This window comes from Portunus trituberculatus, unplaced genomic scaffold, assembly GCF_017591435.1.
Source record: "Portunus trituberculatus isolate SZX2019 unplaced genomic scaffold, ASM1759143v1 PGA_scaffold_478__1_contigs__length_65416, whole genome shotgun sequence".
NCBI classification, from domain to species: domain Eukaryota; kingdom Metazoa; phylum Arthropoda; class Malacostraca; order Decapoda; family Portunidae; genus Portunus; species Portunus trituberculatus.
Genome location: NW_025541646.1, coordinates 35,001 through 55,623, shown reverse-complemented (window position 1 = coordinate 55,623; position 20,623 = coordinate 35,001). Strand labels below are relative to the sequence as shown.

Sequence of the window (20,623 nt, the reverse complement as noted above, 5' to 3'; positions counted from 1 at the left end):
TATCACTACTACTACTACTACTACTACTCGCAGCAGCGCCTCATCATCTGTCACCATGACTGGCCGCGGCAAGGGAGGCAAGGGACTTGGAAAGGGAGGAGCCAAGCGTCACCGTAAGGTTTTGCGTGACAACATCCAGGGCATCACCAAGCCCGCTATCCGTCGGTTGGCTCGCCGAGGCGGCGTCAAGCGCATCTCCGGTCTCATCTACGAGGAGACTCGTGGGGTGCTAAAGGTGTTCCTCGAGAACGTCATCAGGGATGCCGTCACCTACACCGAGCACGCCAAGCGCAAGACCGTCACTGCCATGGACGTCGTCTACGCCCTCAAGCGTCAGGGACGTACCCTCTACGGATTTGGCGGTTAAATCTGGTGTCTGGAATTTGGTGTCAACAACAGCAACTGCAAAAGCACCATAAGAAAAGAGTCAACATATCCCGGACCTTTTATAGGTCCACACAAATGAAGAGAAGGAAAAGTTATAGACTAACACTACTAGGACTATGGTTGTTCCAAGTAAAAGTGTTGTCCCTACTCTTTACGTCATTACTACAATTTGTGTGTGTTTTTTTTTTTTTTTTTTTTTTCCTTTTCTTTCTTTTTTTCTTTTCCTTTCTTTCTATTTGTTTTCCTCTCTGTTTTATCACTCAAAGGTAAATCAAATGAAAGAGAAAGGATTATCAACTAAGTGATGTGAGGTCAGACACCAACCGCTGCTACAGGTGCTGTTTGTTTGTTTGTTTGTTAAGCTTCCGCCCATTAGTGGCGCAGGCAATTTTATTTCTTTATAGTGGTACCCATACAAGGAGGGAGGGTCCATATCAACACCGAAGCGCATCATCATCATCATCATCATCTTTGGTGTAGCCACCTAGATAGAACCTGGGTACCGCGGTGACATGTAGGTAGGTAGGTACCTTTCATTAAATCCCCCTCGCCGACTGACATACCTTCAAAACGGTGTGTGGTGTGATTCTTTCGAGCCGACGCGTGAACGTCTGTCTGTCTGCCCGATCCCACGTCCACCACCTTATCCACTATGGTCTGACCGCTTACTTGTATGGAGATCTTTTAGGTTTTTTTTTTTTTTTTTTTTTGTTCCTGCCGGGAATTTTCCGGCCTGCAGCGCTGTCACACTCCAATACGCACACCTTAAAGAACAAAAAAAAAAAAAAAAAAAATGGAGAGAGTTTCTGTTTATCTTTAAATATATTTTGCATTGTTTTTGCAAACAAACACAGCAATACTTGACATCGTTTGATCCGCGCGCCCTCCCCTCTCGGGGATGACCGCCGAGTGAGATCACAGGTCAAAGTGAAAGCGTTAATCCATGGGTCACTCACTCACTCCCTGTCCCTACCTACCACCTACCAGCCAGGAGGGAAGCAAGAGAGGGGGGACACTTGCACGCACCAATACGCACCTTAAGTCAGGTAGGTACTTAATACTTGGTAATTGAACGGTTACCAAGTATTAAGTACCTACCCATGGATTAACGCGTTCACTTTGACCCTGTGATCTCACTCGGCGGTCATCTCCGAGAGGTAGGGCGCGCGGATGAAACCATGTCAAGTATTGATGTGACCTGTGATCTCACTCGGCGGTCAACGCAGAGATATATATAAAGATAAACAGAAACTCTCTCCATCTTTTTTTTTTTTGCAAAATTCTTTAAAGTTCAGAAACTCTCCAAGTATTAAGTACCTACCTGTTCTTTAAGGTGCGTATTGGTACGTACAAGTGTGACAGCGCTGCAGGCCGGAAAATTCCCGGCAGGAACAAAAAAAAAAAAAAAAAAAATAAAAAAAAAATTCCATACAAGTAAGTGGTCAGAACATAGTGGATAAGGTGGTGGACGTGGGATCGGGCAGACAGGCAGACGTTCACGCGTCGGCTCGAAAGAATCACACCACACACCGTTTTGAAGGTATGTCAGTCGGCGAGGGGGATTTAATGAAAGGTACCTACCTACATGTCACCGTGGTACCCAGGTTCTATCTAGGTGGCTAGACCAAAGATGATGATGATGATGATGATGATGATGATGCGCTTCGGTGTTGATATGGACCCTCCCTCCTTGTATGGGTACCACTATAAAGAAATAAAATTGCCTGCGCCACTAATGGGCGGAAGCTTAACAAACAAACAAACAAACAGCACACTGTAGCAGCGGTTGGTGTCTGACCTCACATCACTTAGTTGATAATCCTTTCTCTTTCATTTGATTTACCTTTGAGTGATAAAACAAAGAGGAAAACAAATAGAAAGAAGGAAAAGAAAAAAGAAAGAAAAGGAAAAAAAAAAAAAAACACACACAAATTGTAATAATGACGTAAAGAGTAGGGACAACACTTTTACTTGGAACAACCATAGTCCTAGTAGTGTTAGTCTATAACTTTTCCTTCTCTTCATTTGTGTGGACCTATAAAAGGTCCGGGATATGTTGACTCTTTTCTTATGGTGTTTTTGCAGTTGCTGTTGTTGACACCAAATTCAAGACACCAGATTTAACCGCCAAATCCGTAGAGGGTACGTCCCTGACGCTTGAGGGCGTAGACGACGTCCATGGCAGTGACGGTCTTGCGCTTGGCGTGCTCGGTGTAGGTGACGGCATCCCTGATGACGTTCTCGAGGAACACCTTTAGCACCCACGAGTCTCCTCGTAGATGAGACCGGAGATGCGCTTGACGCCGCCTCGGCGAGCCAACCGACGGATAGCGGGCTTGGTGATGCCCTGGATGTTGTCACGCAAAACCTTACGGTGACGCTTGGCTCCTCCCTTTCCAAGTCCCTTGCCTTCCTTGCCGCGGCCAGTCATGGTGACAGATGATGAGGCGCTGCTGCGAGTAGTAGTAGTAGTAGTGATACGACGTCTCGCTCACGAGTGTGACTCGCATTTTTTATTTGTTGATTGTTTTTTTTTTTTTTTTTTTTTAGAATAAAGGGGGTGAAGAAAGAGAGCTAGCTAAAGAGAAAGTGTGGTTAAGAGAATGGGTGAAAGAAAGTAAGAGAATAATAGATAGTGGGCTTGACCACTTTGCTAGTGATTTGTTTATATATTTGTTTGCTTATATAATTAGTTATATATTAAAATACCGCTATTGTTATATAATATTTGTTTACTTATTAACTAATTTAAGTAACCATTATCAATCAAATAAAGTTAGTATTACAATTATATTAATTTCTAATATTATTGTTAGTATTAACACAATTTTTTTTTTTTTTTTTTTTTTTTTTAAAGTGTAAGATTATTCATGTGACTATTGGTTGTGGTTCATCCATTTCAGTTATATTGCTTGATTTAGGGAACCATGTATGTGTGTTGTCATAGGGTGTTACTAGCATTTCATACTGTTCGGGTTCGCTTAATCTTATTATTTCCCATGTTTTTTGCGCTTTATGATGGTTAGATATGTTTAAAGGGGTGATGTTATATTTTTGTGTGTAGATTATAAGAGTTCAATTGGTCTGGTTCATTACAGTTGATAAATCGTAACGCTTTGTTTAAAACTGTTTGCATTTTTCTTTTTTGTGTCTTTGAGGCTATACAAATAGGGATGGAAGGGTACTCCATGACTGGAATTAAAAGTGTTTTGACTAGTGTAGTTTTAATTTTAGGTGTTAAATTGCTAAATCTTCTTAGTTGTGATAATATACCATTTCCTTTGTTTATTGTTTTCGTTATATGTCCTACAAAGCCGGTATTTGTTATGTTGAGACCTAGTAGTTTTCCACCCTTGCTGGTTTCAATGACCTTTCCATTAACAGTTATGTTCTTTGTTTTAAGCTGCGCCAAAGGTATGATTTTGAATTTTTCTTCACTTGTTCTAATTTTCCATTTCTTTTCGAATTTATTTATTCTTTCAACTTCTCTTTCAACTTTAGCTCTCATCATTAGTTTCGATTTGCTTGGTGTTGTTATTATCTGGGTGATGTCATCTGCATACATTGTGGTTAGGCATCCATGTTCTGGTGGGGGAAGGTCATTAGTGTATAGTGTGTATAAGGTTGGTGATAAAACGCATCCCTGTGGTACACCACTTAATAATTCCATACTTTTACTTAATTCCTTACCAAATTTTATCCTGGCTTTTCTATTATTTAAAAAGTTACATAAAATTTTTTCTAATATATCAGGAAGGCCTAATCTCAATATTTTATATTTTAAACCATTATGCCAGACCTTATCAAAAGCTTTTGCTACGTCTCTTAATACCATATATACTTGCTTTTTCTCTGCTAATGCGTTGGCAATAAATTCAAGTGTTGTTGTTATTGCAGTATGTGTGCCCTTGTATGTCCTGAATCCATGTTGTCTTTCTTTGATTATGTTATTTTCTGACAGGAAGTTATTTAGTCTTGATTGAATAAGCTTTTCAAAAATTTTTCCAGGTACTTCAAGTAATGATATAGGTCGATAGTTAATAGGGTTTATTAGACTTTTTTCTTTTTTGGGGATAAATTTTATTATTGCTTCTTTAAGAGCACATGGAAAGTATCCAATAGATAAACAGGCGTTGAAAATATTTCTTAGTTGCTCAAATGTTTTAGATGTACATTTTCTAAAATTGTTTTATTTATGTTAGAGGAGCCTGGTGCTTTATTTTTTGATCGTCTAATATAGGTTTTAATTTCTTCTATTGTAATTTCTCTGGTGCTATAGTTTTCATTGTTTAGTCTGTTTAAGTTGACTGTGATGTAAGGCTTAACTCTAATATTGTTTACGTTAATATATCTATCAATATGTTCAGAATGTTGTCTATCAAAGTTGTGTTCTTCCTCCTCAGTAATTCTGAATACATGTTTCCATGTTTCCTCCATTATTTGACATTTTTCCTTATCCGAATAATATTTTTTCCCCTCTGTATCTTTCATGTAGTTAGTGTGATTAGTCTTCTTCCCCTTAAGTAATTTGATTTTATTCCAGAATTGTTTGCTATTTTTACTGTTCTCTGATACAAGTTTTATTTGGTCCTCCCAATTCTTATTATATGCTTCTTTGCATCTTTCCTTTAATTCGTTTCTTATTCTTATATAATCCTGTAGCTTTGCAAAGTCCAGCCATGTAATGTAGCATATTGTTGTAGGTTTTAAATTGGGTTTCTAGGTTTTTATCTCTTGGGTAATTTTTAACTGATATATATAATGATGTGTTGATTTTGGAATGGCTATTTCCATAGCACTTTTTACTGTTGTAATCCATTTTGTTGTTGCTTCCTCTAGTTGATCGATATTATTTCCCTCAAAGTTGGTAACATTTATTTGTGCATCTAATTTGTGCTGGAATAGATCCCAGTCAGCCTTATTAATATTATATGTTTTTGGTTTTTCCATAATAAACGGACTTGTGGAGAGCTTAAATATTACAGGTAGATGATCGGAAGTTGTTATGTCACCTTGCTCGATGATGCTGTTTAAGTAGTGGTGTTTATTGGAAAATATTTTATCAGGATTTGTGGATGAGTTATGTCTGTAGAATGTAGGAAAGTGAGGTCCAAGGTGTATTAATTTGCCTTGATTTATAAGGTTTGATAAACTTTTGCCCACAGTATTGTTGTCTCTATTGCCGAAAACTGAGTGCCTGCCATTAAAGTCTCCCAGAATGTATGTTGGAATATTATTACTTAAAAGTCTGTGCATGTCTGTGTAAGGTAAGAAAGGGCGTCTGGGAGGTAGGTATGTTGTGGCAACTTGTATGGGTCCTAAACTTGTGTTAATTTCTATAGCTAAAAAATCAGTGTCAAAGTTATCAAATAATTTATGTTTTATGTTATGTTTTATACCTATTGCAGAACCATCGTATATGTCTTCAGTAAAATTTATTTTGTAAACTCGGTATCCTGGGATCTTTAACTCTTCGTTATTTTTCAAACCATGACTATTTAATAAAAGAATATCCGGGTCATTTTCAAGAAAGTAGGGTAGTAGTGATACTTTGTTAGTTTTCCAATTCAGGATATTGTGCTGGATTATTTTGATGTTGTGTTTAGTGGTGAAGAGTCTTTTTTGTGCGTGGGTCGCGATATTCTAAAGGTGAGCGTTCCTGAATAAGTCCCGGCCTGATTTTCCTAAATTCATCTTTTTCTATTATGAAGAAACATTTTGTCATGTTTATTTCGCCTTTTTCAGCTTTTCGCAGGATGGATTCTTCTTCATATTTATTATTTGTATACGTCCATTTGATTTTTTTTATTTCTGACTTCTTTGATGAGTTCCACAGTTGAAAAGTTTTGTGGCCATCCGTTTTCCTTGGTAGTAAAAAAGTTCAAGCCCAGATCTTTAGCATCTAGCTTCTTTTTAGGGGTGGTTTCATAGTTTAAACTAGTGTTGCTTGAACTCTTTTCTCTACTCAAGACCTTAGGTGTTGTAGGTGTGTCTTGTTGAGTGGTGTCATGATTCATGGTGGTATTCATAGGTGTTTCCGAAGAGTCTTCAGGTATAATGATGTTAGGTAAGCTGTTTGCAGTTAAAATTTTATTAAGTTCGGCTGCATATGACCCTGGCTTTTCTTGGTTTTTATTTTGAGCTTGTGCTACGCAAATGTGAATTTTAAGTATTTCTTCTTTGCTAATTTTGGGGATGGTGTAGTTTTGTAAATTGCTTGGAGCTTTAGTCCTTGTTATGTCAGCGTATGTTGTGTTTTGTTGGGTGTTTTGTTGTGTTCTTTTGTTTTTTTTTATTATTTCTTTCCTTTTTGGGCATTTCATTGCCAGGGTATTGTGGTTTTCCCCACAGTTTAAGCATTTCTTATTTGGCTCCTGACATTGGTGCCACACGTGTCCTTCTTTGCTACACTCTGAGCACACCTTATATTCTCTATTCATGGGGCATTCGTTAATGTGGTGGTCTTCCATAGCGTAGCATCGCATACAGCATTGGATATGAATATATGTTTCAAGTTTTATTTCGTGTGCGGGGATGCTAATTTGAAAGGCTTTTAGACCTTTTTCAGTGCATAGTTTTGCGAGTGAGGTTAAGGTAAATGTGATCTTTATTGTTGGTGAGTTGGGAAATTTGTATATGTGTTCAATTTCCTCCTCTTTTATCCAGTCGTTTTTCCTGATGAGTTCTTCGCCAATTTCAATCGTTGTTTTCTCGTAAACGAGATCATCCACTCTGGGAATGATCACGCTTTTTTTGGCTTTTAGATCTGGAGGCAGGATAGGTGTGAAATCATTGTCAGATAGTTCGTGTTTGGTTTCAGTGGTAAATATACTATCAGCATGATGTTCGTTGAGGGTCAGTACCACAAATCCATCGTGGGTGTTGAAAATCCTACTGATTTCAATATCCTTTTTACATAGAATCTCTATGAGCTTGAGTTTTTTACCTTTCTCATTAGGACTTTTACATTTAACCTTTATTCTAGCCATTGTGTCTCATGTTTCAACAGCAAGAATAAATGCAAGGTAGAAAGTACATGTACACAAAAAAAAAAAATCCTAAAAGGGGGCCTAGGCCCAACAGACGACACAGCTAGGGAAAGATGGTAAAGAGAAGCCTGCCTAAGCAGTTCAGTTTACCAGCCCAGCTGCTAACAGCTGTCGTAACCGGCCTGAACTGCGCCTGTTCCTAACCAAGCTTTTGCCTGACCTTGATCCAGGTGGCTTAAGGCAGCACACTAGGTGCCCCCCTTGTGCAAGCCGCAGGGTTCATCTTCACCACCTGGAGGACACTAAAGGCGAAAAGAGAAGGAATTAGTAGGAGGAGACAGGTGCCTGGGCGGGACTCAACCCTGAGGGAGTCCCCGGAACACAGGGCTTATTGCCTGGGCAGAACCCCCAAGTGGGAGTCCCCCTGATGCAGGACTTTAGCAGAAATGCCAGGCAGCTGACCAGTGCTCTATTACTTGTACCGTAGCCTTATCTGTCAACTTGGTCGCTACGGTACCAGTTTCCAGACTCGGCCGTTTAGAGTGTGTGTAAGCGAGCTACAACCCTCAGCCAGTCAGAGAGCGGGCTGGGAAGAGCGCTTGGGTTTGGGAGCGCGTGGTTGTGGTCCGTAGTAGAGAGCGAAAAGAGGAGGTGTTGTCGCTGCGGCTGCCAGTTGAAGAGTGCTGTGATGAGATGAGCTTCTCGTCTTCAGCAGAGGTTGTGGGGTGCTTGTGCGGGGGCGGCATGGTCTTGTCAGGAAGGGCTGCAGCGTCGATGTTGGTGTCAGGAGTGGGGTGGATGACTAGGTGGCGAGTCCTCCACGGCGGGCGAGTTGGCTGGCTGTGTTCTGGATGGTTGTCTGCTCCTTTATGTCTATATGGTTTTTTTTAACATATCCCTTCTGTATAATATCCGAGAAGGTTATTTTCGTTGGTGGTGTGTCTTCCCGTTTGGTGCCTGGTTTCTTCCTTCTCAGGAGGTTATGGAGTGTGTGAGGTTCCTCCGTGTTCGTCTCACTCTGTGGGCTTGGCTGGGGAGTTGGCTTAGCTTCGGCTGCGGGTGTTGTTGAGGTGGAGTTCTTCTTCTTTTTCCTCTTAGGTGTTTTCCAGCCTACGTCTTCTGCTAATGGAGGCTGGACAGGCGAAAGTGGCTGGTCGGAGTCGCTCCCTTCCACATCAACGAGCTCGTCTTCGTCTTCCTCGTCCTCCTCGACGGTCCCAACCTCTTCCTGTAGGTCTTCGCGGCGAGGTTGGACTTTGTCTTGGCGAGACGGCTGGTGGACCCTCGGTGGTTTCCCTGTGTATGGGTACAAGGTTCCGAAGGCTTGTGGTGGAATTCTTTTACCGGGTAGGCCATTGTGCGTCAACAGGAGTGGGATCAGAGCTTACAGACGTCGGGCGTTGGCTTCCACATCCCACATCCTGAGGGGTGGCGCTTGTAGTTGTACCATTTGACTTCGCCTTGGTGTTGCTGGCCTGCCATCTCGAGGCGCATTTTTGCCTCGCGGTAATATATATGGAACTGGTGCCTTCCCGGTTGTAGTAGGGTAACAATATTTCCTGTTTTTCCCACTTGATCCAACATCGCTGGGTCATACGAACACGGTCTCCGTCTCGTCGTTGACCCTCGGACCACGCATCCGAGACGTACAACCGAGAGGCAAGCAAGAAAACGGCGTAAAACCAAATAATATCGAGTCGGAGGAGGTGCCAGATTTTCCAGCCAGCGGCATGCATGCAGCGAGCAACAAGCCAACCAGCCAGCCAGCCACAGAGGGAGGCAGACTGAGTCTGTGTCAGAATAATAATAATAATAATAATAATAATAATAATAATAATAAGAAGAAGACAGACAGACAGACAGACAGACAGAGAGACAGAGAGAGAGAGAGAGAGACAGACAGACAGAGAGAGAGATTAATCCAATAGGGAAACGATATTAAACCAAGAAACACCTAGAAAGGACTTGATTCACAGGGTATACGGAGTATAGTAGGGCAAGCCAGGAAGAATTTAAAGGGGCCTAAAATCTCACATCGAGTGCCAACGACCACACCACGTTGAACACACCGCTTCTCGTCCGATCAGCGAAGTTAAGCAACGTTGGGTCCGGTTAGTACTTGGATGGGTGACCGCCTGGGAACACCAGATGTTGTTGGCATTCCATTATTTTTTTATTTATCTATTTATTTATTTATTATTTAATTATTATTATTATTATTTTATAATAATAATAATAATAATAATAATAATAATAATAATAATAATAATAAGAAGAAGAAGAAGAAGAAGAAGAAGGTTTGATTTGTCTATTCTTATATTGTTTTACCTGCTTATTTTATTCTTTGTTAATTCATCCATTTATTCTTGTACTACCTCGTGCCTGGATTACCAGACAAAACTGTGTATTCTAAACACACATGAATAGGAGAGGACTCGAACTGACATTTTTTCTCCTATAGAGAAATTGCATCGAACCGCTAGCCTAGCTTGGTGCCGGGGGGGGGGGGGATAAGAATGACCACCTGCACGGACGTGTGCTGTGCTCTGTCGAGCTTGGATATTAACCATTGAAGTCTGAAGAAGAAAAAAAAAAAAAAAAAAAAACTAGAAAGTCACTGCAGCGGCTGTGGGAGGAGGAAAGACGCAAGCCGTCAGACTAACCGTGACACACGACACGCTAATAAATACGCACACTATAGTCTGACCATTTTTATGAAGATCACTTAGGCGTTGGCGTTTTTCCTGCCTGCGGCGCTGTCACACGTGTACCAATACGCGCCCCAAGTCAGGTACTTAATACTTTTTAACTGAATGGTGTTGTAGTACATATACATTGTGATGCTCTAAAGAGGCAAGTTAGAGGAATTTGTGTTTATTTTTAAATAAATTTTGCATTGGTTTTGCAAACGCAACAACAATGCTTGACAACGTTTCCTCCGAGCGTTGTCACATCCTTCTGGGTGACCGAGTGAGGTCACAGGTCAAAGTGACCGTGTTAATCCATGGTGTGTGGGGAGCAAGGTTATCATTGACACATAGGCTCTAATCCCTTAATTTGCCCAGCAACGCCGCAGGCCGGGAAATTCCCAAAAATGGCAACGTCTAAGTGATCTTCAGACTATAATAATCTGATTAACAATTTGTCTTGGCCATGTTGCAGTGGGTATTTGGTGAATGAAATGATCGATTGCTATCTTTACATCATCCATCCATCCTAATTTGACCTTAGAATCTAAAATGGTTGCTTTGCTGATGTCAGGTATATTTGAGAAATCATATTCTTTGTATGTAAAATATAATGTTTTTTTTTTTTTGTGGATCGTAGTTGCTAAAGTGTGTCTGTGTATATATTAGGATTTTCATGCTATATGTTGGTGGCCCTTGCATTTGAAATAATTATATTGTGAAATTGTCAACTTTTTTTTTTTTCGGTAGGGGCTAATGTATGCAATGTTTCTGCTAATTTATTCTAATTTAAAATTTTATGCAAATTTATGCAAATTAGCCAAATCAAATTTTGGGGGACGAGGGGGTCGAAAGCCCTCCCGGGGGGACGCGCGAAAATCACTCCATTTTCTAATTTTGCTATTTATGCACATATCCGGTAAAATCATGTAAACAAAAAACAAAACAAAAAATAAAACGTCCAGAATTGTCGGTGGGATCCTTCTGTCCCTCTCTCTCTCTCTCTCTCTCTCTCTCTCTCTCTCTCTCTCTCTCTCTCTCTCTCTCTCTCTCTCTCTCTCTCTCTCTCTCTCTCTCTCTCTCTCTCTGTGTGTGTGTGTGTGTGTGTGTGTGTGTGTGTGTGTGTGTGTGTGTGTGTGTGTGTGTGTGTGTGTGTTTGTTTTTTTGTTTTATTTTTTTTCCGTTTTTTCTCTCTTTCCTTCCTCTTTTCTCTCCCTCTCGCCTGCCTCAATTTCTTTGAGTTACCCATGACATGTTGTTATGGTTGTGAGAGGGGGGAGTTTTCTGTGGTTGTCGAACACTCTTACGTCATTCCCGTCCAATCGTAAGGCAAGGTTGGGCCCCGGCAAACCGTATTTAAAGAAGTGCCAGCTTCAGCGCTCAACTCGCCCAACTGTTCGTTCCGAACGGTAGTAACTTACTTACTTCCTTACTTACTCACCATGGCACGTACTAAGCAAACGGCCCGCAAGTCCACCGGTGGCAAGGCGCCCCGCAAGCAGCTTGCCACGAAGGCGGCTGGCAAATCTGCTCCTGCCACTGTGTCTTTGAAGAGAGAGAGAGTGCGATCCAGAGAGCGTGTCACTATCAGAGAGGACATCCAGCTGAGTCGAATCCGTGGCGAGCGTGCCTAATAAGTGTGTCATCCAAGGCAAGAAGAACAACAAACAATATCTAGGCCCTCTTCAGGGCCAAAGGTGCTTTATCTAAAGAGAATAATATTACATAAACCATGAATGGGTTGGCTTTGATCCGTATGGTCGAACGATTTCTGATTAGAATCTTTTTTTCCTCTCTCTCTCTCTCTCTCTCTCTCTCTCTCTCTCTCTCTCTCTCTCTCTCTCTCTCTCTCTCTCTCTCTCTCTCTCTCTCTCTCTCTCTCTCTCTCTCTCTCTCTCTCTCTCTCTCTCTCTCTCTCTCTCTCTCTCTCTCTCTCTCTGTGTGTGTCTGTGTGTGTGTGTGTGTGTGTGTGTGTGTGTGTGTGTGTGTGTGTGTGTGTGTGTGTGTGTGTGTGTATTGTGTGTGTGTGTTTGTGATCAGTAGTGTGTGTGCCGATGGAGAATGACTGCTTTCCCCTCCAGTGTGATTTGTAGATATATTGATTGATTGATTCACTGCAATTCAGTCAAGAAAACAAAGAAAGAAATAAAAAAAAAAAAAAAAAAAAGAGCGAAGATTCATGTTACAAGCTATAATAATTGTGTGCTTCCTGAGCTTTGTATGATGAAAAATGTTATGTTACTGAAATAGGAGGTATCATCATCATCATTAATCATGGATGCACCCACCCTCCAAAGCCTGCCTGCCGTGATTAGTATCGTACGTACGCTTAATCATCATCATCATCATACTACTACTACTACTACTACTACTACTACTACGGGCTGCTGCTGTTGTGCAGTGGATGATGGGTCTCTTTGCTCTGACTCGGTTGCGAGCCTCATTAATGACGAGCCAGCCATCTAGCTCATCCATATCCATCCATCCGGCTCTGGTGCACCAGCGGCGACCACCATCCACACTTGTCTATATTGTGTCTCCTTTTTTTTGGATTCAGGTGTAGCTCCTATGGAGCCGGGTAAGGTTTGAATATTGTCTGACAGCAGTTACTCTTTTTTCTTCTTTCCCCTCTTCTAGCTGACCTGACTGACAGTTAGTTTACTTGGAGGAGGTGTCTTGAAGACAGCCTTGGTGCCCTCAGAGACGGCGTGCTTTGCCACTTCGCCGGGCAGAAGGAGACATCCAGTCTGGATCTCCCGGCTGGTGATGGTGGAGCGCTTGTTGTAGTGTGCCAGGCAATGCCTCGGCAGCGATGCGCTCGAAAATGTCGTTTACGAAAGAGTTCATATTGACATAGCCTTGGAGGACACGCCAGTGTCGGGGTGGACCTGCTTGAGCACCTTGTAGATGTAGATGGAGTAGCTTTCCTCTCTCTCTCTCTCTCTCTCTCTCTCTCTCTCTCTCTCTCTCTCTCTCTCTCTCTCTCTCTCTCTCTCTCTCTCTCTCTCTCTCTCTCTCTCTCTCGTTCAACTTCTTGTGTTGTGTTGCACCCGACTTGAAGAGTGCCATATATGTGCATCTGCTCAGGATCGCGAGTCGACGCGAGAGCCAGCCTCCCGGTTGGGCGTTTTGTGTTACGCGCTGATCCGATATTCCTTTTATATAGAAACGAGAAGAACAAATAAAAAAAAAAAAAAAAAAAAAAAAAAAAAAGAAACTGGACACTACTCGTCAAATGTTCAATGTAAAGCCGGTACGGGTTCATGAGGAAAAACCGGCACAGATGTCTTCTGCCACGTATCTGGCTTCATGTTAAGAATCAATAAGAAGGAGACCATTCTTTTCGCCGTACAAGCTGGACCGGAGGCGTGTGACGTGGCTCAACAAAGAACACATCTGCCCTCCAAAGCCCAAGCACCACGGAAGACGAAGAGGATATACAGGCTATCATACGCCTGTATATACGGCGGCTTTGGCAGGCGGGAACAATCGCCGGCTGCAGGAGCTCCCTCATCCTGCAACAGAACGGCCTGCCAACAATCCACATCCATCAAGTGCCTTGACTTCCATCACCCACAAAACTACCTGCCGAGGTCTCCCGGTACATAGGGGAAGTCTGAAACCTCACCCGTGGCCGCTTCTCCCCCCTGACCAAGCAGCAGCAGCAGCAGAAGCCATGCCAGTGATATATGAGAAGATATACAGCTCTGAATGGAAAGACCAGTGGATGAAGAAGGCGATGAGGAGACGAGGAAGTGGATCTCCTTGGAAGTGGAGCGGAGAGGCAGGTTCACCCCGCAGCACGCCAAAATGTCGTTCACGAAAATCTCCTTGACGAGCGGGAGGACCAGGCTGGGTGACAAAGGAAAAGCGGGAAGACCCCAGCCTCCCAGCTCGCTTCTACCTGGCTACACCCTTGCTGAACCCCGCCAGTCACCCTTCACCACGAGGCTGAGGAGCACGCCGTCGTAGTCCACGATCTCGTGTTGCACACCTGTTGAGCCACCAGCACCCAAAGGCGACGTCATTTATGGAAAAAGAAATCCTGCGGTGCCATCACGCTCGCCGCTCACCATCCCCAGCCTCCCTTTACGTTACGTTTTACGCGCTGATCCGATCTTCCTTTTATATAGAGGAAACGAGCCCGCCGAAGAACAGATAACGCACAACACACCGACTCGCTCCCGCAGCTGACGGAGTGTTACTTGCTAATAATACCACTACTACTTGTTAATCCCACCTACTACCACTACTCGCCATGTCCGGACGCGGCAAAGGAGGAAAGGTGAAGGGAAAGTCAAAGTCCCGTTCCAGCCGTGCTGGACTCCAGTTCCCGGTCGGCAGGATTCATCGCCTCCTGAGGAAGGGCAACTACGCCGAGCGAGTGGGGGCTGGCGCCCCCGTGTACCTTGCAGCGGTCATGGAGTACCTGGCCGCCGAAGTCCTCGAGCTTGCCGGCAACGCCGCCCGCGACAACAAGAAGACTCGCATCATCCCGCGTCACCTGCAGCTGGCCATCCGGAACGACGAGGAACTTAACAAGCTCCTCTCCGGGGTCACCATTGCACAGGGTGGCGTGCTGCCAAACATTCAGGCTGTGCTCCTTCCCAAGAAGACCGAGAAGAAGTAAATCCCTCTCCTCCTCAATATCATCACCAACAAGTATATATATCCGGCTCCTCTTCGGAGCCACACATTGACACATCTAGAGAATTGAATAGACTATAGTGTTAACCATGATATTAATAATAATGATGGTATATATTTTTTTGATAATGAATGATAGAAATGCTAATGGTAGAATTTTTTTTCTCTTTATTTTTTTGTTCCGGCCTGCAGCGCTGCAAAAAAAAAAACACCTTGCGCTGAGCAAATTATGGGATTAGGGCCCGTGTGTCAATGAGGACCTTGCTTCCCGCACACGCCTCTCTCTGTCTTGCTCTCTTGCTTCCCTCCTGGCTGGTAGGTAGCTAGCGGGACAGGGATCAATTAACGCGGTCGGTCACTTTGACCTGTGATCTCACTCGGCAGTCATCCAAGAGATGCGGATTAAACGTTGTCAAGTATTGCTGTGTTTGCAAAAAAAAAAAAAAAAAAATGCGAAATGTGTTCAAAGATAAACAAGAAGCTTACTCCAACTTGCCTTTTCTTTTCTTTTTTTTTTTTCTTTTTTTTTTTAGAGCATCACAATGTATATAATACAACACCGTTCAATTACCAAGTATTAAGTACCTACCTGACTTAAGGTGCGTATTGGTGCGTGCAAGTGTCCCCTCTCTTGCTTCCCTCCTGGCTGGTAGGTGGTAGGTAGGGACAGGGAGTGAGTGAGTGACCCATGGATTAACGCTTTCACTTTGACCTGTGATCTCACTCGGCGGTCATCCCCGAGAGGGGAGGGCGCGCGGATCAAACGATGTCAAGTATTGCTGTGTTTGTTTGCAAAAACAATGCAAAATATATTTAAAGATAAACAGAAACTCTCCAACTTTTTTTTTTTTTTTTTTTTTTTTTAAGGTGCGTATTGGTACGTACAAGTGTGACAGCGCTGCAGGCCGGAAAATTCCCGGCAGGAACAAAGAAAAACCTAAAAGATCTCCATACAAGTAAGCGGTCAGACCATAGTGGATAAGGTGGTGGACGTGGGATCGGGCAGACAGACAGACGTTCACGCGTCGGCTCGAAAGAATCACACCACACACCGTTTTGAAGGTATGTCAGTCGGCGAGGGGGATTTAATGAAAGGTACCTACCTACATGTCACCGCGGTACCCAGGTTCTATCTAGGTGGCTACACCAAAGATGATGATGATGATGATGATGCGCTTCGGTGTTGATATGGACCCTCCCTCCTTGTATGGGTACCACTATAAAGAAATAAAATTGCCTGCGCCACTAATGGGCGGAAGCTTAACAAACAAACAAACAAACAAACAGCACCTGTAGCAGCGGTTGGTGTCTGACCTCACATCACTTAGTTGATAATCCTTTCTCTTTCATTTGATTTACCTTTGAGTGATAAAACAGAGAGGAAAACAAATAGAAAGAAGGGAAAAGAAAAAAGAAAGAAAAGGAAAAAAAAAAAAAAAAACACACACAAATTGTAATAATGACGTAAAGAGTAGGGACAACACTTTTACTTGGAACAACCATAGTCCTAGTAGTGTTAGTCTATAACTTTTTCCTTCTCTTCATTTGTGTGGACCTATAAAAGGTCCGGGATATGTTGACTCTTTTCTTATGGTGTTTTTGCAGTTGCTGTTGTTGACACCAAATTCGAGACACCAGATTTAACCGCCAAATCCGTAGAGGGTACGTCCCTGACGCTTGAGGGCGTAGACGACGTCCATGGCAGTGACGGTCTTGCGCTTGGCGTGCTCGGTGTAGGTGACGGCATCCCTGATGACGTTCTCGAGGAACACCTTTAGCACCCACGAGTCTCCTCGTAGATGAGACCGGAGATGCGCTTGACGCCGCCTCGGCGAGCCAACCGACGGATAGCGGGCTTGGTGATGCCCTGGATGTTGTCACGCAAAACCTTACGGTGAAGCTTGGCTCCTCCCTTTCCAAGTCCCTTGCCTGCCTTGCCGCGGCCAGTCATGGTGATAGATGATGAGGCGCTGCTGCGAGTAGTAGTAGTGATACGTCTCGGTCACGAGTGTGACTCGCATAACATTTTTAAACATTTTAAACATTTCATTTAGAAAGAGGGGGAAAATTACATTGAGGGGGTGGTTGGTATACAAGAAAAGAATAGAAATACAGAAATATAGTATTAGAATTACAGTGTCCGGGTGATCCGGGTTGCTTTGGCAAACATTGCTTTCCGATAATATCTATTTTTATTGGTCGGACAAGCTATGTGAACATCATTGTTGATTAGTTGTCAATTAATTTTAATATATTAAGTGTAATGCGGTGGCGGTTCGAGTTGTAGTTTTAGGAGACTCCTCGGGAACCACGAGTGATTCCTTTCCCTGGCATCGTCATAAGGCTGCTGGATGGCAGTGAATTGTTCCCATTTTTCCTCTTCCATCCTCCTTCAGATGTCGGACGCCATTTGGTGGAGCCTTACGTTGAGCGCCGGTAGCGAAGCTCGTTGGTGGAGGTCCTCGGTACGTATCCTGTCGTCTAGTTTGACGTTGTACACGAACCTGAGAGCGGCGTTTTGCACCTTTTGGAGACGACTGATTGCTGTAGAGCTCATCGCGTGTGTCGGGATCGGCGGGTAGGTTAGCACTGGCACTATCAGGGCTTTTACGAGGTGGAGTTTTATGTTCTCAGGCACGTCCCGGAAGCGGTACAGTCGAGCGAGGGCGGCTTTCGCCCGATTCACTCTCTGTGTGACGTGTGATGTGTAGCCGCGCGTTGAGATGCCAAGACCAAGAATGCTTCCTCGAGTTATTAGCTCGACCTCCTCCCCCTCAACGCGCAGCGTCGCTGGTCTAACTGAGGCAATGGGACGCACTGTAAATTTGCCAACGTTTGTCTTTATCCTCCATTTCGCCTCATGGTCGTTTACTCTCTCGATGTCCCTGCTTGTACGTGCGCTGAGCATTCGCTTCGAGCGTCCCGGATGGTGGAACACCTGAGACACGTCATCAGCATACTGGATGTTGACGCCGTGCAGTGCTTCTGGGTAGTCTCTGGTGTACAAGGCGTACAGTAGAGGCGAGAGGACGCTTCCTTGTGGAACCTCCGTGTGTAATGGGAACGGGGGTCCGAGGTGAGCACCGACCTTGATCCTGGCCGTCCGGTCCGCGAGGAAGTCGCAGAGGAGGCGCTCGACCGGGCCTGGAAGTCCCAACTGCAGGATCTTGTATTGAAGTCCCCGATGCCATACCCTGTCGAACGCCCTGCGCACATCTCGCAGGACCAGGTTGCACCGATGTCCTTCTGCTAGGATGATGGCCAGAGTCTCTGTTGCAACGGCGATGGCGTGGACGGTGCCTCGTCCCTGCCTGAAGCCATACTCTGCCGTGCTTAGTAGACCTTCTTCCTCCAGATGCGCTTGCAGCCGTCTCCCGACCACCCTCTCCAGCATTTTCCCGTGCACCTCCAAGAGGAAGATGGGCCTGTAGCTTCCCGGTTGGGTTGGATTTTTTCCTGCCTTGGGAATGAGCCGCATCTCAGCTCCTTTTAACCCGTCTGGGAAGTAGCCGGCAGAGAGGGCTGCACTGTAGATGTGGCCTAGGCGCCGCAGCGGCTCGAGGGAGGTGCAGAAGGATCGTCTTCCCAATTCCGCTGCTCCCCGGCGCCGTCGCTTTGGAGCTCCTGATCGCTGTTCTTAGTTCCTCCGCGGAGATTACACAGTCCAAATGTGAGGTTCCAGTCAGTCTCGTAGGATTGGCCGTGAGTTCTGGGGTGGTTCTGTGGGAGTTGATTCACATAAACTCATGTACTATGTTGTCTCCGCCGTCGTCATGTCCCTCCTCGTTCTCGTCTTCGTCGTCCTTAAACACCTGCTCCCATATTGTCGTGAAGAGCCTCTCTTTGTCTTTGTCAGAGTGTTGCTTTAGTCCGTCGTCGTCTATCAAGTATGAGCTGGGGCCTTTGCTCTGTCCTGAGAGTGTTTTCAATTTGCTCCAGAATCGTCTTGGTGCCTTGTACTGAGCTATCATGTCTGTCAGTTTTTCCCCAATACCGTTTTGCTTCTGTCCTCCGTAAGTCTTGTAGCGTCTGTCGGAGGTGCGTGTACCGTCTGTAGTCATTCATTGTCCATCCTGTCCTTTCTGCTCGCTCACGCAAGGCCCGGAAATGGATCTGTGTGAGCACAGTGTTTCTAGAGGGTCTTGGACCTGCGGTCATCTTGTGTGTTTTTGTGGGTACATGTCTGGCCGTCACGTCGGTCACAGTTTTTGTCCATTTGTTAAGTGCTTCGTCTATGTCTTCTAGTGTTCCGTGAGATACATCTTGGTGGTCCATCATTTGGAGGTCTTCGTCTGCCTCAAAGACGTCCCAGTCTGTTTTGTGCAAGGCATATGAAGTGGGAGTCGGAGTAAGTATTGGGGATGTAGAAACGTCGAGTATGACCGGGATGTGGTCACTGGAAGTCAGTGGTCCTGGTGAGACAGAGTGGAAGAGGTTGTTGTTGTTGTTAGTGAGTATTATGTCAGGGGAAGTCGCTGAAAGTGGTCCGTAGTATGTTGGGAAGAAGGGTCCGATATGTCTCACCGTGTGGTGTCTTAAGTATTGTATAAGGTCTCGTCCAGTGGTGTTAGTCGTCCTTCTCCCGAGTGTCGGGTGTCTGGCGTTTAGATCACCAGCTATTATAACAGGGGTCTGTCTCCTTAGCAGGCGCATGAAGTCGTGGTGAGGAATGTGAGGGCGTCTAGGTGGCAGGTATGTTGTTGCAATTGTCAGAGGTCCTTCTGTAGTCTGCGTGGTTACAGCTAGTGTCTCAGAGGCAAAGTCGTCTTCTATTCTGTGTACTAGTCTGTTCCTGACGGCAATTGCTACTCCGTCCATGGGTTCGTTGTCTGTATTCCGTTGGTACACTCGGTACCCAGGGAGTGTCATTCTAGATTCGATCTTAAGTCCGTGGCTCGTCATCAGTATCAGGTCCGGGTCGAAACGTCTGTACGTGTTGCTAAGGTCGAATTTTCTGGTGTCCCAGGATAGAACGTTGTGAAGTATGATGCGTAGCCTCTTCATTGTGTTTGTCTGGGAGCAGTTGTCCTACGTCTGGCGGAGCTCCTGCGCGGTATGGGGCCTGTTTTGATGGCTGAGAAGTCTTCCTCAGTCACTGTCTGGCAGAGGTGCTGGAAGGATACTTTGGTGTTCTTTATCCATTCCCTGACCCGTTCGTTGTCTTCGTCTCCTCCTGTGTGGATCACTTTATATCGTTCCTCCTTTATTCCTGACTTGAGGTGGATATAGGTGAACGCCTTCGGCCATGTGTCTGAATTTTTCTTGAAGATCGTCACTTGAATGTTTGTCTCCTCATCGTCCTCGTCAGTACTGGGTGGAAAGTCCGTACTCTTATTTGGTCTGGTCATCTCCTCCAGTGGTGTGGCGTTTGTTGGTGCTGCTGCTGGATTCTTTTCCTCTGGGTCAGTGGTTTGGGGTCTGGGGTGTCGTCATTAGCGGAGGCTGGGGGACTGTTGACCTGTACTGTAGCTTTTACAAGGTCTGCCACTCCTGTAATTGCTCGTAGGATGGCCGACGACGGTGGGTCTGGGGGAAGCCTTATTTGTGGTAATCCGTTCAGCCTTAGACTCTCTTTCAGGGTGTCCTGGAAGCTACCCGGTCTCGCACTGTTCACCAGATGTGCGTGGAGTACGCACATCAGTCCTGTCAGACTGTGCCCTATGGGGTCCGCAGGAACCAAAGCTTGGGTGGCCTGAGCGAAAGAGATGTCTGGTCTTGTCCTGTTCTTCCTCAGTTGCTCCTCTTTCTCCCTCAGCGCCTCCTTCCTGATTGGGCAGCGCATTGCGCGTGCACTGTGAGGTCCTCCACAGTTTATGCACTTTTTGTCCTGAGTTGGGCAGTCTCGGAATGTGTGGTCGCTACTAGCGCATTCCGAGCAGCGTTTATACGTGGCTGGTTGTGGGCACTGGTTCG

The 20,623-nt window shown here is 44.8% G+C and overlaps 2 protein-coding genes, 1 non-coding gene and 2 pseudogenes across 3 annotated transcripts in view; 3 read left to right on the top strand and 2 right to left on the bottom strand.

The window, feature by feature from the left end:
- LOC123500749 (histone H3-like) overlaps nucleotides 1–20,623 on the top strand; it is a 24,856-nt gene continuing 4,233 nt past the window's right edge. Inside the window, exons 1-2 of the mRNA XM_045249379.1 lie at nucleotides 1–341; nucleotides 8,134–8,152. Of these exons, the coding sequence (XP_045105314.1) occupies nucleotides 56–341; nucleotides 8,134–8,152 (305 nt within the window). The 5' untranslated portion in view covers nucleotides 1–55. The remainder of the gene's footprint in view (nucleotides 342–8,133; nucleotides 8,153–20,623) is intronic.
- Nucleotides 2,451–2,833, bottom strand: LOC123500747 (annotated as a pseudogene).
- LOC123500752 lies at nucleotides 9,418–9,536 on the top strand. Its single transcript, XR_006673445.1, has one exon. It is a non-coding gene; the product is annotated as a 5S ribosomal RNA (ribosomal RNA).
- Nucleotides 14,240–14,757, top strand: LOC123500743 (histone H2A). The gene has a single exon (XM_045249377.1). It carries the CDS (start codon nucleotides 14,322–14,324, stop codon nucleotides 14,691–14,693), a length of 372 nt encoding a protein of 123 aa, XP_045105312.1. The 5' UTR covers nucleotides 14,240–14,321; the 3' UTR covers nucleotides 14,694–14,757.
- LOC123500745 lies at nucleotides 16,302–16,687 on the bottom strand (annotated as a pseudogene).

Bases quoted from the DNA above. Each gene is read 5' to 3' on its own strand.
- LOC123500743 (XM_045249377.1), top strand. From the start codon at position 14,322: ATGTCCGGACGCGGCAAAGGAGGAAAGGTGAAGGGAAAGTCAAAGTCC.